Source organism: Dicentrarchus labrax, unplaced genomic scaffold (genome assembly GCF_905237075.1).
Source record: "Dicentrarchus labrax unplaced genomic scaffold, dlabrax2021, whole genome shotgun sequence".
Taxonomy (NCBI): Eukaryota; Metazoa; Chordata; class Actinopteri; family Moronidae; genus Dicentrarchus; species Dicentrarchus labrax.
Window position 1 is genome coordinate 12,596,774 of NW_026136713.1, and position 18,096 is coordinate 12,614,869.

Sequence of the window (18,096 nt, forward strand, 5' to 3'; positions counted from 1 at the left end):
CAGGTTAAAACAAGTGACAGCATACCTCCTCTGAGTCCGCCCCTTGCATCAACAGGTGTGTTTTCGTTCCTCGCACTGTAGCTCACAGTGAGTTGGGAAATAAGGTGGCAGAAATTAAACTGAGTGCTGCAGTGACTCAGCTGATTTTTAATTTTGCTGTCAGTAATCTAATTCCAGCAGAATCACTGAAGCAGTAGCACGTTTTAAACTCTTTGAAATATCTCTTAGTTTAGTAGTCTTCACTGTCATTAATACTGTCCTCATTAATGTTGCCATTAAAAAATTAAACACAAAAAAAATACAAATAAATATTACTGTATACATAAGACAAAGCCCTCAAATGAGCTGTCTATCTAATATTTGCAGAGCAGAAAATTGGTGCAGTGGGTCATGAGGAGATTTGAACTGACAACACAACACCAGGCAGAGTGCAACGACTGCTCGGGGCAAACATATATGAAGAGTCTGCAGAGTGTGAATTAACACGGCAGGGGGAACTTACACACCCCATTCAGGAGTATACTGATTGAGAATACAGTCCACCATGTTTAAAGGTCCAGTATGTAACATTTAGGAGGATCTCTTGGCAGAAATGGAATAAAATATTCATAGGTATAGGTAGGTTTTATTAGTGTATAATCACCTGAAAACAAGATCATTGTGTTTTTGTTACCTTAGAATGAGACATTTTATCTACAAAGTGAATGGATCTCCTTCCATGGAGTCCATCATGTTGAACCGTCATGTTTTGTTTTTTGTTTTCCAGCCACCGTAGTTTCTCCTTTACACTTCTCCACCCCTTCTGATTCCCAGGTCATCAAATACAGACATAAGCGGTGTTCAGTTAGTTGCAATCTGCAACTTCACCGCTAGATGGCACTAAATCCTTCACACTGGTCCTTTAAAGAACCTCTTTGTTGTTCTTAATAAGACTGAAGATTATAATTAGCATGTGAGCCTGGATAGTTTCCAGCCCCCTGCGACCCTCCAAAGGATAAACTGTTATAGATAATGGATGGATGGATGGATGGATGATTGTTTATTGGTGCATGTAAGAAAATGATGTGTTCATTTCCCCTAATGCACCGCAAGGTCAGAGGTCAGCCACAGGAGCCTGAAAGGTGGGCTTGAAAGATTTCTTGCTTATAGACACTTTAGCAGAGCCGATTGCTTGTGGCTTAAAAGCCTTAGATTTGAATTTTCGAGAGTTGAATCACGCTGGTTAAACAGAATTGGCTGAATCTGTTTACATGTATGTGCGTGACACTCTTACTTATCCATGGACTACAACAAAGCAGCTACTTGCACAGATGGCATGAATGTAGGATACCTTCTACTTCCTCATGTTGACATATGTTGTCTTTTCCAGAGCATGCTGCAGAACCTGTTTGGATTTGCTCTGGGTCACTCATTTACTGTGACACAGTTATAGCCATAGTAATGAAACTATATGTACCTGGTTAGTATTTGATACACAGCATATAGAGGCATGATTGGAAAATCCTCCTTAATGGAGATAGATGGGCTTTTATTGTCTTTTTTAAAGGATGCCATGCTCGACCTTGCCGGTGATCATCAATCAAAGAATTTAAATGATTTCCTGTTTTGTCCTTGAACAACACAGCCGGCTTCATCTCTCATGGGTAGCTCAGTGTGATATTTTTTCCATCGCAATACTTGTACAGCAGGGGAGTGGCGTGACGCGTGTGTGCCAGACTCACCCTCTCACCCGTCCCAGTAAGCTCTGGCTGGGTTTGGCTTGGCTGGCACGCCGACTGCACAGTAGCGCAGCTGTGAGTCCACGCTGCAAACACACACACACACACACACACACACACACACACATAGAAACAAAACACACTCTTGGAAACAAAACACACACATGATTCCACAGAGCAGAGGTCTGTGCATTCCTAATTACTCCAGTGACATGGAAACACTACAAAGTAGAAAGCATCTGCCCCCCCCCCCCCCCTTCCCCCAGTTACATGTCAACACTAATGTCCTTTTTGAAAAGGGGGAAAGAGAAAGAGAGAGAGGGCCAATTTAGCACAAACCATCTGTCTACTGTAGTGAGATAATACATCTGTTATACTGAGGGGGAACAGTAATGTAGAGCTGATTTTTACCGATGCACAGAGGAACCTGGAACAAGGTTACATGTCGCGTTACATCACTTTTTACACCACTTTGCCATTTTAGGTAGTTTTGCACTCAGAGTTTTTACTCCCAGGAGCATCAGTCCACACACACACACACACACACACACACACACACACACACACACAGAGAAAGAGAGGTCATGGGCAGCTCTATTCAGAGTGGGGTCAGGTCTCTTCTGTTGTCTCAAAAACAAACTCCAGCTATAAAATCCTCAAACATGAGCAGTCTCTCTCTCGCGTTACATATTAATGTTCCTGAGCTCGATGTTGAAAGCCCACTACTGTATATTTAAGGTTCTCTATGTGTCTGAAGCTGGACTGAACAATTTAACAAACTCAAAATCCTCATTTCCAGCATATATCCTAATTTCTAATTCATAATGTTCATCACATATTTCCTCACTTAAAACATCCCCCAATGATATCTCATTGTGTTCTTCTGGGTTCAAAATCAAACATTAGCTGCACATTAGTCCCTGCTAGAACAAAATCCCTTTTTAAATATTAAATATTCAGTGTTTTGCACCATCAAATATTCAATAGCATCCATTTAAGGGCTGTAACAGTGGTCAGGACAAGAGGAAAGTGCAGTGCTGTGGGTTTGCTGAGTGAGGGGAAGATGCAGGGATAGGTTGAGGCATGGATGGATGGATGGATGGCTCTCTTCATTGTCCTTCATTTTCTCTCTCTTCCTGTCTTTTTTCGTAGCAGGCGCTCCGGCCCCTGCAGCCAGTGGGCCCACAGTTGAGTCCACAGAGTGCCTCCATATCTATGGCTCTCTGCGTTAATGTCCCCTGAGGCCGGGGCTGGCGCTTGGCCCTACTCAGACCCCAGCCGAGCCCATCTCGGGCCAGACCACCACTGCGGCCTCTTGCTCTGACTCCTCTGCCTCTCCATCCATTATGCAGCCAATAGTCCCCAGCTGCAGCCCTCACATCTCTCTATTCACCCCTACATTTCCTTCTCTCGCTTGCCTGCTCGCTCCCTGTGTCGGCTTTAGTTGTTCACTCACTCATTCAGACACTCAATCAGCCATGAGCAGGACAGTCAGTTATCATGAACAGTCGCACATTCACACAGGACACATAAAACCGCCAGCCGTGTACTCTGTTATTGAAGTGATAGACTGAATTGAGTTTTAATTGAATTTAGATACATCTTCATAATTGCTGACAATCATTACACAAGATATTTACAGTCATTATGAAATATTACAATTGGAATTTACAGAAACTTTGTACAAAATATGCCTGACTTCAATGCCTGGATAGTGGGGTCCTTGTTTAGTCATTTCTGGAGAACAAAACATTGACCCAAAAGTCACTGGTGTCTGGAAGTGCTTTAGTTTCAGCAAGTAGATGCTTTTAGAGTCCATTAAAAAGAAAGAAAAGAGAGAAAAGTCCAAAAAGTACAGAGTCAGCAAAGTTGTGAATTGTGTTTTTCTTTTTCCTCAGTTAAATTGCTCTTTTTTCTTCTTTTTTTTTTGACTGAATGGAACATTTGATCTGTAATTCAACTGCAAAAACAACAACAGAGACCCATTTAAATAGAATAAATCCATAATATTTACACAATAATGTGAGTATTGATTTATAAAAATGAATCATCTCTTTTTCTTTAAACATGATTTATGTTTATCTACAGTTTTTCAAAACAGCAACCTAATCACAATGAAACGCATCATACTTCTATCATTCAATTCTACTGATAATGATGATTGTGGATTGCCATATTTATGCAGCAACTCTGGTTGCAATGAAACTCAGCTCATCTATCAGCAAAGTTCTTACACCAGCTTAAGTCGTGTTAAAGCCATTCTCCGCCTCTGAAGCTCCTCACACGATGGCAGAAAGTACGGAGGAGTCAAATGTTCTCTTTAAAAAAATAACACGTGGTGAAATGGACTTGATTCTGTCAGCACAGCAAAAGCAAAACATAAACTTGGCCAAAGCGTCAGTGTCCAACAGTCCCGCTCTTTCACCGGATTATATGAGACCTTTAACAACTGAAGAAGCTTTTTCTGTTCAGCATTGGCACCATTAAAGCCCCACAGGGATGTCCAGAGAAAAGAGCGCCCCCTGCCGTCCACTTGTTGTCATCCAGCGATGCTCAAACCATCCACCCAGGCGGGCCATGCTAAGCCAAAGCTGCAAAATGGTAACTGACAGACTAACCTCAACTAGTAAAACTAAAATGCTTTGCGCTCCATCATCATCATGACTGAGATGCAAATTAAATCAAACATAAGCATGCTTTTAAAGGATGTTTTTGATATACAGTAATTATAGGAAAATAGACTATCAAGGATGACTCCTTTAAAATCATTTATAAAGCTTTCCTGGATGCAGACAGCTCGGCTACGAAGTAAATAGATACTAAACAAAACAAATCCTTAAAGTATATGCAAACACAAGCATAAATATTTGATCCACAGAGAGTAAGCTACGAATGACAAATATTAGTGATATATTGAAATTCTGGAACAGGCACCATTTCTGTCTTTTTAAAACTCGCTCTTCTTTTTCGAGTGTTTGTCAGTCGTTTTAAGGTGTTTCCCAAATCCTAAAAGAGTCACTGCTGACTGAAGTGTTGGGTGCTGCTGCAGTCCATCCAAAAGTCTTTGCATTCTCTCCACTTTTTCTAAAATGAACCAGCTAAAAAAGTTGGTGCACTGTTCATCTCTCATTCTCTCTCTCACATCATCTCTCTCTCTCTCCCCTGACCTCTCTCATCTTCCTTAAATCCCCACTCTCCCTCCCCCCCTTCTTTGCATGCCCGCCACAAGCTGGCCACCGGACGCCGCCGGGTTTAATGGACGTAGTAGAGCCAGTAGACGACATTGAAGAAGGAGAAGACGGTGGGGAAGATCATCCTGGACCACTTATCGATAGAGTTCACGTCGGACAGGTCTGGGATATTCACCTTGAGCTGGGAGGCCCTTCTCCGTAGACGCGACTTCTTCTGGGCGTGGCGCTCCAAGGCGCTATGGCCATAGTTCTGGCGGGCCATGGCTGCCCTGCGGTACTGCAGCGTCGAGCTATCATAGGCCAGCATGGTGTTGCGGGGGTCTCCGGGTGCTCCCAGGCCCCGGGAAAGATCCCCGGCACCACCCATCTCGTTCTTCATCTCCAGGGTGCTGAACAGGATGTTGTCGTCGGGAGTCATCTGTGTGAGGGTGTAAAAACAGGTGGAGCCATGAGAAGTTACTGCCAAAGGGAAATCTAAAAGTGGTTTTAACTTCAAACTGAATCTAGTAAAATGATTATTCAAAACAAGTGCAGCTACAATGATCAGTAAGTAATTCACTGTGTAAAAAATACTGATGAGGTGCTAGAATGGGTAATGCAAATGAGTCAAAAATTGTGTTTACTTACAGTGAATAAATATTTTAAGCACTTTTAAAAGAACTAAGTAAATTATTGATCATCTGTTAATCAATATCTGAGTGATAATACGACCACAAGACTATGAGGAAACATTCCTGGAAGAGCACAACGCACTCCACAAACTAATTCTCATGGAGAAATCTTCATTGTCATCTCAGAATTTCAACCAGATTGTGGTTAAAATTCTGTCGATTCACAAGACAAACTGAATAAAAAAAGAGAAAGCAAAAGGAAAAAAATGTGACAGGAGAAGGTTGAGAGAAATAGTAAGGACTTTGCAAAGATGGAGGAGAGGTAGGCTAAAAAGGTTCAGGGGGCAGGTCAGGAAAGACGTTGTGGGAAGTGAATTCGGATCAACATTTCTTCATCCATAGCCTGACTTCTGAGGAAAAACGTCCCTATAATCCAATCCTGTCCCGCTGTAAATGGAGCTTGTTGTATTTTGTTGTTTTTGTGTAAGTCACTTTGAAGCGAAGCCACTTAGTTGGCACTATTCATCAAACTGCAAATGATCTCTTTCTCTTATCTGACGATCCATTTTTTTCAATTGCGTCACTTAGTCTTAAGAGAGTTATCAATTGCCTTTGAAATTGTACAGTATTTGTATCTAAATTATATTATCTTAAGAGAAGCTACTGATGTTTTCTTCTCTCTTGCCATATTTGTCATTTCCCATCAATTTAGATGTAGAGCCCAAGTTAAGATTAAATTAATGCCTGCAGAAATCAAACTGCTAAGCCATGTTTGTCAGGAAAATGCATGAAGAGCAAACCAAGAGAGGGAAAAAACACAATGGTGGGAGTGATGATCAAAGTTGCCTTAAAAATCTATAGAAATCAAAGAAATGCACAAAAACTACAGCATTTTCCTCTGATCTGGATTGATTCAGATTGATGACATTGTTAGTTTTGACTTTCAAAACCTCCAGTACCTTATTTCTTTGCTCGCCTAGTCCTAATGCGGCATCGTCCACAAAGATGGGATCCCACATCGAGTCATATGCGTCAATTTCCCTCTGTTTCATTCTGGCATACAGAGCATCATCTCTCTGAACTACATTTCCCACCAGCCACTGCAAGCATACAAAATCAGCACTGTTACTTGGGGGAAATCGTAGCTTGCCACACTCAGAAGGAAAGGGTGTTTTATTTTTTTTATGTTGCTGTTGTTCCTGCTAACTTTAGCAGCTGAATAAAAAAGGGAAGGCTTTGGCACCACAGCCAGTGATTTTTCCAAGGCGCCTTGCCCTTTGAGAGACACAGAAATATGGAGATAAAGTATGAGCCAATCATTGCTTCTGCATTCACTCTTTCAGATCCTGGTCTGAGTAATAAAGTTGATACACAAGGCTAAACCAGTGAGAAACGGAGAGCTAGAGCAGGAGTAAAGAGTGCTGGTAAAGGACATCAAGCATTGATCACAGCATCACATTGACCTTGAGAGGAGAAGAAGTAATTTGCGCCCACAGAAACAAACACACACATTAACTGACAGCACAGATACCTCTAGAGGAAGTTTGCCTGCACATGTACCTTGTTGGGGTCGGGTCTCAGCTTCTCGTTATTGGCCGTGGCTGCTTTCTCAGCCGCCTTCTTCTGCCGCTGAGGGCCCTGGCCGAAGAAGATGTAGTTGACGAAGGCGTACTCGAGCAGGGCCAGGAACACAAACACAAAGCAGCCCATCAGGTACATGTCAATAGCCTTCACGTAGGGGATCTTTGGGAGCGTCTCTCGCAAGTGGGTGTTGATGGTGGTCATGGTCAGCACCGTAGTGATCCCTGGATACCACAGGTCACACGTTTAGAAAGAAAGTCTTTAGACGCTGTAAGACATTTTTTACCATCATCTGTACAGTAAAAGAATCAAGTTGTCAAGTTTGATTAAAGGTTATTAGATGTTTAGCCATGCTAGCAGCATGGCGTCAGCGATGATAATGAAATATCTCAACACCTGCTGGATGGATTAAAATAAAAAATCGTACAGACATTCATGGACCAAAGACAATGAATCCGACAGATTTTGGTGATGCCCCGACTTTCCCTGCAGCGTCATCAGCTGTTGATATTTCGGATTTTGAGTGAAATGTCACCAACTGTTAAAATTTTGATTAATGTCCCCCTCAGAATAAATCATATTCATTTTTGTGATTTAATAACTTTTTGTCGAGTAGGCCAACATTTCAGTTTGCCCAATAAAAACTAATAACATTCTCATCAGCCTCAGCTGTACTTTGTGTTTAGTGCTAATAGCAAATATTAGCATGCTGACACACTAAAGTAAGATGGTGAATATAGTAAACATTATGCCACTGTGCCTAAGAACTGCTGTAGTCTTGGGCTGTGTCCGAAATCACTTTCTAGTTAGGATATTGTGCACTTTATTTACTCTCTGCTAATTTATTTGTGTGTGTAAATTTATGCCCAAAGAAAATTCACAATGGAAACAAAAAGCTACAAAAAGACTAACAAAAGCTTTCTGCCATAAATCCAAAAATGCAATTGAAAGAAGCACAAAATACAGTCAACTTATGAAGCTCTACATCCGTCAGTGATGACGTAAAATGCAGATGAGTGTAAAGCTTGAAGTGTTGAAAATAAAATTCACTGCTCACTCTCCAGTAAACTACTGAGTGTCTATTATAAATGGGAGTGAGTGGACAATTGTCTTGGAGTTTCATTGGAATTTGCCCAAAAGCTAAGTAACTGAGATCAGGTGCTCATCTTCAAAGGATACCAGTGTGCGCTTGTGAACGTAAGCACCTGTGTTTGTCACATACATTTTATTGTATTTATTTATAGAAAACAGACAGGCCTGACAGAATGTGAACCCATATGGATAAAGAGAGCCCTTTAAAACCTCCTGAGACCGAAAGCGAGTGTGTTTCATTTGAGTAAGGTTTATATTTAATCATGTACGTATCCAAACGGACACGGAACAAACTGTATAAAAAGCATAGCGTTTCCACTGTAAACATCTGCTATTAGTCACAGCACGATTCACCTGTTTTTTTGACATACACGCATTGTGTTTGATACATTAGTCATCTGCATGCACAATCTGCATTTGGTCAGATTCACACGTATTATAAATAACCCAGCAGGCAGCAGTGTCTCTGTAGCATGGAGCTTCATCTCTCATTGGCTGCACTCGCCCGCTGCACATACTCAGGACGCTGGGAGGAGGCAAAATCTTTAAATCACGTTACCCTCTGAACGCACCGTCTGGGGCTCCAACCCGCATGTGTCCCACTCCAGAAAACAAATGGTGTGTGACAAGAAGGGCACACATAAAGCTCAGAGCCATTTCCTCTGCTGCTCTGACCTATCATACCCAAGTTTAACACTAAAGACAGCTTTCATTTTAGTAGTTTGACATTGATGTAAAAACATTGAGTCTATTTTTTAGGGTGCATCTTAGCAAATGTTGGCACCTCTCGTTCGGCTGTAATTTAGCCGCGATCTGGCTCTGATAAGCCGGGATCTCTGACCAATGAGAGGCTCCGATAGACAGACAGGCAGGAGAGAAAGACAGCACGCTTCAAGGTCGAGCTGCAGCGCTTCTCGCTCTGCATGAGTCATGCATATATCATCTCTGAACAACAGACATTTAGCCAGGCAGCCTATCACACGCTGCTATCACTCACATGCTTAGAGCTAATGAGAAGAAAAGTAAATGCTGAGAAAACAAAGAGTCAACACAGAGATCAGGCTCATGGCAGACAATAATGCACAGATCTAAAGCGAGTCTCTATGTATGTTAAATGGCTCTTTTTATGGTCTGTTATCAATTAGCTTTGGGTTATTTCCCAGGGTCACTGTTCAGCGGTGGCGAGGCGATCCTACCCAGGGCCACTCTGGCAGCCGAAGCGTCGTAGTTGATCCAGAAGGAGACCCAGGAGAGGATGGTAATCAGGATGGAAGGCATGTATGTCTGCAGGATGAAGTAACCAATGTTCCTCTTCAGTTTGAAGCTGAGGGACAGGCGGGGGTAGGAACCTGAAGGAGGCACAGGGAGAGAGGAAGTTGGATAGAAATAGATTTTCCTCAATGACACCCACTAAAAGCTATACTTTCCTTGACACTAGCGAGCCTGTCATATCCGTCTCCAATACCTTATACCAATTTAATGTTGGGATATTTTTCCTAATAACCTGTAATAAGCTGAATGAAGCAGCCAGTGCACGTGAACAGTTGTGTACCTGTTGAGAAGACCACGTTTTTGGAGATGAGCTTATAGTCAACGATAGAGAACTGTGGCAGCTCTATCCTGTCGACCCCGGACACTGCGCCGTCCCCACCTCGCCAGTAAAACTCAATATCATCTGTGGTGTAGCCATCTGCAGAGAGACACAAAAGCACTTAGAGACACATTATCATCGTCCATTAACGGTCTATAATACATCATAGTGTAGCGCAGTAATGTTAAATGGTGGTGTCGGTGGATATCTATGTTTTTAGCTCATTCACTACAAATACTGCTCAATATTTTCTAGAGCTGTAGCTCAAGAGCCTCACAATTGTTCACATCTGAGGGGTCACAAGATGAGTAGAGACAAACATTAAGGCAACGTTAAATTTTGTTTATTTTTGATATTGTTTCTTTTTATATTGGGAAATTCAATTTGATCATTTCTTTACTCTTAAACAATTTGAGAAGAGAAGAATAGAAGTGGCTGAAGTGAAACTTTAAAGACGTACCACAAGCAGACTTTGTTTTAAAGTGCCACAAGACAGAATAGTTGAGAATAACTTTAACACACATTTTAAGATTGATTTTCAATCTCCCAGGTAGAAATTGGTTTACATTGATTGTTTACTATGAAAACCAACTTACAGTGACTTTACATCTGCTTCAGATTTGTAATCCATCATAGCTAACTTAATTTTTTTTGTCAGACATACATTTTAAAAGCATGATGATGCAGCATCAAGCAGGTAATTTTTAAATGCTTTCTTGGTGGTGTGTTCAAGTGCTTGTTGGAAGGTCTGGAAAGAACACTTTTTGCTTGGCTGTCAGCCACCAAGCAAATCTTTTAATGCAAAACAAACATACAAAAACCTTTTCAACACTGATGTTGGATTATTGTGTGTTTTCTATCTTTGATCTTCCAACGACACAGCTCGTGAATACACTGTCGCTCAACAAACTCACAAATCTTGTATCTTAAGAGTTTTCTTGAATACAACAACACAGAAGAGATTTCAGAAATGTCTCACCAATATAAACAAGTAGGGATTAACTGATATGTTTATTTCAGATGATAACCTAAGATTGCGATACGAATGGTCACCTCGGTGTGTTGGTGTGCTTTGTTTTTTCTTGTTTTGTGTGTAAATTCAGTTTTCGGCTGTGATATCTTTCACTAGAGAAGAGCTCATGAACATCAGCGGAACAACTCCAGCTGATCTCTTTCCCACTTTTCTTCTCTCTTCCGTTGAATTATTGGAATTATGCACTCCCGTTTTCTGTACAGTTTTCTTATCTTTATTTATTTATATTTTAAAAGTACTCTATTTTTTGTGTGATTGTAGCCTATATGTTATGCACCACTGCACCAAGACGAATTCCTCGTATGTGTAAAAACCTACCTGGCAATAAATCTGATGCTGATTCTGATTCTGATGATTATTAGTAATAAAGGGAACCAATAATAAGTATTGGGAACCAAAATACAGTACATGAGTGTACTTATTGTAATTACTAATTTCCATTTCCCCCATCTGTGGCACAGTGTGACTACAGACAGAGAGAAATGGCTACATCAGAGCCAAAGTAGCAAGTTTTTAAATTATTTTAAAATTGAATTCATTTATAATCTGAAAAATTCAGAATATCGAATCCGATAATCAGCCAGGCCAATAATCGGAACGGAAACATTCACACAAATGTTTAGTGTGATGGATCAAATTGATTTAAAATATTTCTGTATACGTTTGAGAATGGCTGTTGATGTAAAGTAACGTAAAATACAATCCTTTAAAAACATTAAATGTTGAAAAGCAGACGTATAATTTAAAAGTAAGCTTTGAAACTATTCTGAAGCTTTTCATTGTAGTTATAATTTCCACATTCTGCATATATGGGAATCTACTCAGAGTGTTGATAGTAGATAAAACAGAAACTCTAATCCATATAAAAGACTAAAGACTAATGTTGGAAGCATTTGGAGCTGGATGTGTTTGTTGCACATGGATGGAAACTGTTGCAGTTGTTGCAGTCTGTCTCTGACATTAACAGTTTTGCAGGCAAACAGGGAGCAGCCATCTCCCAGCCCTGAGTTCTACTTTGTCTGCCTCAAAATAGAGGCAGTGACCTATTCAGATGTGATGAATAATTAAACTCCAAGGCTCAGATTTTTTAAAAATTAACACAGAATTCTTTGTTGCTGTGGCACTGACATTCAAGGTGAAGTTAGTCACAGTGCTCGTGTTGTGGTGTTATTGGTTGGACAGGCAGCTAACTTCACCCATAGGCCTTTTTCACAGCATACATTTGGACTTGTCATAGCAGGAAAAGCACAAGTGTTACTAATAATATCAACAGTGGCTCCGTTCTGCATGAATCTGGATGCACAATAGCAGGAACCTGAAACTGAAGACTGAACTGATCATTAATTTTACAATTTACGCTCTTGTTATTCCTACTGTGACATGTCAAAATGTCTGCCATGAAAAAGACCTATCATATCTTCTGTCTCTGATGTTGATCTGAGAATGTATATCTTGCATCATTAACATTTAAGGTTAATTACAACAAATCCCATAAAACCGTAATAACCATCACTGTCTTACTGCATCTCTCAATACTTTCTGACTCCAGCTCCAAGTATCATTTGTTGCTACTGAAGATATAAATCTTTAACGAGTCACAAATATATAGTTTTTAGTTTTTTTAGGCACTGTAGCTTTTAGCAAACATCACTCAAACAGGAGTAAATTGTGTATTTGTTGGGAACTATTTTCAGCTGTGGATTAATGCACGTTTGGTGTGTTCACAGCAGCAGGACGGTGTATGTGGGGCAGGGGCGGATCTAGAGAAATATTCATGTGGTGGCCAGAGGGTGGCATGGAGACTTTAGGTAGTTGGATAAATACATGCTGATTTAATCTCAAACAAACAAACAAACAAACAAACAAACAAACAAACAGTATTTGCTTCTTCAGACATTTTCCCCAAACACACGTCTTGTTTCACTGAACTTAAGACTAGTAAATACCTCCCATAATATAATAAAAAAAATAATAATATTGAAACTATAATTGTTGCATTTCTTGCACACACAGACACTAAATACATCACACCTCCTGTTTGCAGCTGTGGAGCATAATGTGCTTTATGATGGAATTGTACACCAGCAGATACAGTAAGCTCTCCCTCCACGTCTCCATTATCATCATCCCAGCCTCGTGCAACTCTGCATCACCCCAATTAGGGCCGAGTCCACCATGCTGCTGTTTTGATGTGCAGCTCAGCGCAGCTCTGATCAGCCATGACGGGCTGGGATCAGGAGGGCGTCGAGGAGTTTGGGAAAGGGAGGTTTTGGCTTGAAGAGCATCATAAGGGAGCATTTTATGGCCTTTACATAACTGGTCAGTTGGATTGTAGCTCCATTAGTTCTGGACCATTGTCTCTGCACATTATAGGAAAGATGTCAATATATTACATCACCGCACTGATCCTGGGCCGTCAAGCGAGTCCCACAAGACTGACGTGAAGAGAGAGACAATGCAGTTTGAGCTCTAAGATATGCATACACATGTGGGTGTGTATTTGCATGTGTATGTGTGCAATACAATAAATCTTTACTGTTGGAAGGGTAGAAATCAATTATTGCTCAGTGCAGCCCAGCATGTGAGACCAGTGGCCTGAGCTGCAGTAGTGAGCTGCTGATGTATCAGGGGATCTGGGGTTTTAAGACTTGTGTCTGTTAAAAATGCATCAAGTTTATCAAGGGAAGTGAGAGTTCTCTGGGCTCATTAGTCTGAATAAAATAGCATGCTCTGGCATGAAGCGATTCCAACGTTAAAACCATTGCCAGTTAATCCATATGAGAGCAGATAGTGCCTGGTGATCAAAACTGGAACTGTGTGTGTGTGTGTGTGAGGGAGGGAAGGAGGGAGGGAGTGTGTGTGTGTGTGTGTGTGTGTGTGTGTGTGTGTGTGTGTGTGTGCATTTTGTGTTGGGCTGCCTAAGAGAGGAGGAGGAGGAGGAGAAAAAAAGAGAGTATGAGTGATGGAGAAAGAGATAAAAAGGCTGGGAGAGAAGGAAAAAAAAGAAGAGGATGAGACTGTGCAAAGAAAGGGAGATGAGAAACGGAAAAAGGGAGTGATGAGGAGAGAGATGGCGAGCATAATGGGAGAGGAGCAGCAAGAGGCGGTTCTGACCCGCACTGTTTTTGTGCTGCTCAACGCTGCTGGCAATAGTGTGATCAAACCCGGAAAGACTGAGCCCTACACCACATCCCAGCCCCATAATCCTTTTCTCCAGGGACCCAGATAAAACACGCAGAGGACCTCGTCTTTCCCTCTCATGTTCCTCAGCGCTCTCCCTCCCTCCCTCAACTCGAGAACGCCGGATCACGTACAATTACAAACTCCATGTGAAATGAGCTCTTTGTACTGTACAAACATGGAGGCAGTTTCTGGAGGAAGCTGCACATAACATCCACTATCAGCACATCCCTGAAACACTGGACCTAATCAGCCACTGCAGTTGGAGTTGAATTAATTAGGCTGGATGTTATCAGTCAGTGAGCCATTAGTGATGTTCCTCTTCTTGATGCGTATCTCTTGATATCTCATCAGCCTTTCTCAGCATTTTACATACAGTCTTATCAACCTTCCTTCTTCCTTGCCGCCACTGGGCTGGCAGACCAGATTTCAGAGCTGCATGTGTACGTGGGATCTATTTTATTCTACGTCTAGGTGTGGGCGTGAGAGCTGGTTGTCAGGGACAACGGTACTTACAGCTTTCGATCTCCAGGGTGCAGTTTTGCTCATCTAGAGGGTAGCGGCGCAGGTCCATCATGCAGGCAGCGGTTGTGGTGATCCTACACACAGAGTGGGATGGAAAATATAGGATTCATCAAAGAGCCGGCTGAGGCAGCCACGAGCAGTCCAGTTCATTTCATTTGACCTTCACAACAGAGTGCGATGCGCACGTCAGAGCAGGATGATGACAAATCAGTATACCTGAACTAAAACAACAAGTGAACATTAAATGAAAAAATATCATAAAATAGGTCAATCAAGATTAACTCAAAATCAGATGCTGTTTGCTGAATCCTTCCAGCAGACGTTTGTTGTAATTGTCGTAAACTGTAAACAGCCAGTTGAAATAAAGTAGCCTTGCTCTGTCTGCCGTTTTTATACATATTTCCTGTTTTAAGGGTCTCAAGAGAAACCTCCTGCTGATCCCAGCAACAAGCTCACAATACTTTTCTTCAACATTACAACCCCTCTCTCTTCCGTGCAGGGTCTCGTCTCCCGGTGACGACCTACAAAGCTATAAAAAATCTCTCTTTATTGCTGTTTTAAAAAAAAAAACGTTTCACATTTTTCACATCATCATTGCATCATTTCCTGTTAGTACAAAATGTACATTTATTTCTTGTGTACTAATTGCAAGAACACTATACTATCAAAATGAGTGTCTACTGTATAAAATTAGCACCGTATGTAGTATGGAACTGGGACACAGCACTGGTTTTATTTTCGTCATAAGTAGATAAAACAAGAACAGGGTTCACCCTCTGGTCACACAATCCTGTAATAAAGAGCCGACGAGTGTGAGCCAGCCACGTCCGACAGGTTCACTCAGAGCGACGCACTTCCTGTTACACACACGACAAGTTGGCCAGAGCTGAGACGGGCTGGCACCCGGCCGTGCCAAACCCCCGAGGCTGTCTGAGAGAGACTGGACACACAATTTAACTACAGGGACTAAATCTAGCATCCTAGACTTGTAAGACAAGCCCACACACACATATACACACACAAACTGATTGATATAAACCACGATAGCATCATGCGACCATTAACAATAATAGACTGTGGGAGAATTCCCAGTATAGGTCTAAGTATTTGTCAGGATCTAGGTTTCCCCTTATCATAGTTATTTATAATCAGTTCATCAGTTTATGGCTTTAGTGGTCCATTCATTCATAATAACTGACAATGAAGTTGGTCTGTGAGAACCTAAACCTGCACCAACTATTAGAAGTCATAAGTTGTGAAAAGACTGCTCTTAAAAAGTCGAATTGTTTTGTCAATTTTTGAATCCTAAAAGCCTAGTTTTCTTGATTCAAGTGAATGAAATCTGCCAGTGAGATCATTTTAACACGTTTGTAATACTAATATAAACATGATAATCTGCCTTATTCTGCCATGTTTAAAGATGTTGACACTCAATTTAGAAAATTCTTGACACAATTTTGTAACGGGAGCAGTGTAAAATAATCTCTATAATTTATAATGCTATATTAAAGGAGCAGTTTGTAGGATTTAGTGGCATTAAGAGGTGAAGTTTCAACTAATTGAACACAACTGGGGTCTGTATTTGACGAAGGGCCCTCTTTAAAGCCAGTGTTTGGTTTGTCCTTTCTGGGTTATTATAGAATTGTAGAAACATGACTGTTCAACATGGCGGACTCCATGGAAAGTGACCTGCGACGTCTGTAGATACAAACGGGCAATGAAAACACAACGATTTCCATGTTCAGGTGATTAAAGACTAATAAAAACATACGTATGAATATTATATTCAATTTCTGCCAATAGATCCTCCTAAATGTTACAAACTGAACCTGAAATCAAAAGAAATCATATATAACGTCCAATTTTACCATGAATCAGTCATGCTAATAGATATTAAAGGGAGAGCTGCAATGATATAAAAAGTATGACACGTTTATATTGTCTGACGGTGTATAATCTAGAAATATATTTTGAGATGTAACGTTTCAAAACTCTTCCCTGCTTAGCAAATAAGAGTATCAGTAAAAACTAAATCACAATATAACTCCATCGTAACTACAAACTTATCTTGAAGAGTGCTTTGTCTTTAATAATTAAGAGCTAAAGTTTATTTGAAATCCTTCTACATAAGACTTGCAGCTCCCTTGGGCCCAGCCGGGCAAGTTTAGGATTTCATTTTTTGAGATGTAGAGACACACAGTCTTTCTCTCACACACACTCAGGCTCTCTCTGCCTCCTTTTTCTTGCTCTCTGGGCTCTTATATAAGAGCCAGTTAGCAGGGCCATGGTGCACTGGGGGATTAACACAGGAGTCTTTTTTCTGCCCTAGTTTACCCCTTTTATGACCACAACTTACTGGGATGTTGTGCTCACCAGCCAGTCACTCATCACTCACCACCATCACCATCACTAAATCATCACGGTGGCAGAGGAAGCGCAGGGGAAAAGCGGAAATGAGGCCAAAATGGCAGGGGTAAAAATAACAGCCTATTTATAGTCCACCTACATCATCAGCAGAAGTCTCTTTTTTGTCTGAGACTCTGCATCGCTAATCAAGAGCTGCTGCTGCATCCCCTGGCCCAGCTAGCATGTCCAATACCCACGCTAACAATTAATAAACAGCTAATAACGAGGGAGGAGGAGAGACGGGTGAGGATTTCTCTGCAGGATTTCCCTCCCCGTCTTCGCATTCTTCTCCTCCTCCTCCTCCTCCTCCTCCTCTTCGTCATCTCCGCTGCAGCGAGAGTCTGCCGTGGATCTCTGCTGCAGCAGCGGCGGCAGCAGCGGCGGCAGCAGTGAACGTGAAGCACAGGCTTGTTTGCTCTTCATCAACATCAGGGCCGGTTCCTCTCTCTCATCCCAACCTGCCGGAGGAGAGGCCACGCTCTAACAGATCACGCAGATTCAAACACGCTACATTTGCTCTGCGTCGGAGCTAATAGGACATGGAGCTCTAAAAAAAGGATGTTTTTTTTTTTTTTTCTCCTGTGCATGTTCCCTCACAGTTCAGCCTGGGATGTGTGTCTGTGTCTGTGTGTCCGTCTGTGTGTGTGGACCCCCCCTAAGGCAGCCTGTGCACCTTTATTCCAAATGACCTTGTTTACGGACATAACACAACCACCACGAATTCCCAGACAGAATCTCATTTCGAGGGAGCGTCATAGCAGAGAACCAAACACAGAGAGAGATTTTTTTTCAAGCAGGCTACAAACCAGTGCATCTCTTCGTTAAACCAGACATATTATTGCATGGACATTGCAATGGAGTTAGAAGTTAAATTAAGATGGAGAAAGCTTCCTCCATTTTGGATAGAGAGCTCTGTGTTGAGCTGTGGAAACATGGCATGCAGGATTGTCTCTCTCTTCTCAGGAACTGTTGCCAAATTTGAAAATAAAATGTCTGCAGTGGCAACAAAAAGAGTCCAGAGTGTGCCAAAGAACACCAAATCAAAGGAGAGGTTTCTTAATTTTAAAGTACAGGCACATCTGAACACATAAATCACACAAACCAACCCTGCCTGATCAGTAGTTGACAGAGACAGAGAGATAGATAACTTTGAAGGCGATACTAAGCC

At 41.5% G+C, this 18,096-nt stretch overlaps 1 protein-coding gene across 2 annotated transcripts in view; it reads right to left on the reverse strand.

Annotated features, from left to right (window-relative positions):
* Nucleotides 1-3,265: 3,265 nt before the first annotated feature.
* The window catches only part of gabrb2a (gamma-aminobutyric acid type A receptor subunit beta2a), a 32,250-nt gene continuing 17,419 nt past the window's right edge, over nucleotides 3,266-18,096 (reverse strand). The window contains exons 5-10 of one of the 2 annotated variants that reach the window (XM_051419257.1): nucleotides 14,514-14,596; nucleotides 9,746-9,883; nucleotides 9,390-9,542; nucleotides 7,081-7,325; nucleotides 6,480-6,620; nucleotides 3,266-5,327 (exon numbers count right to left, since the gene is read on the reverse strand). In XM_051419257.1, the coding sequence (XP_051275217.1) occupies nucleotides 4,971-5,327; nucleotides 6,480-6,620; nucleotides 7,081-7,325; nucleotides 9,390-9,542; nucleotides 9,746-9,883; nucleotides 14,514-14,596 (1,117 nt within the window). In that variant the 3' untranslated portion in view covers nucleotides 3,266-4,970. The remainder of the gene's footprint in view (nucleotides 5,328-6,479; nucleotides 6,621-7,080; nucleotides 7,326-9,389; nucleotides 9,543-9,745; nucleotides 9,884-14,513; nucleotides 14,597-18,096) is intronic. The other variant, XM_051419255.1, reaches the window with a different exon arrangement.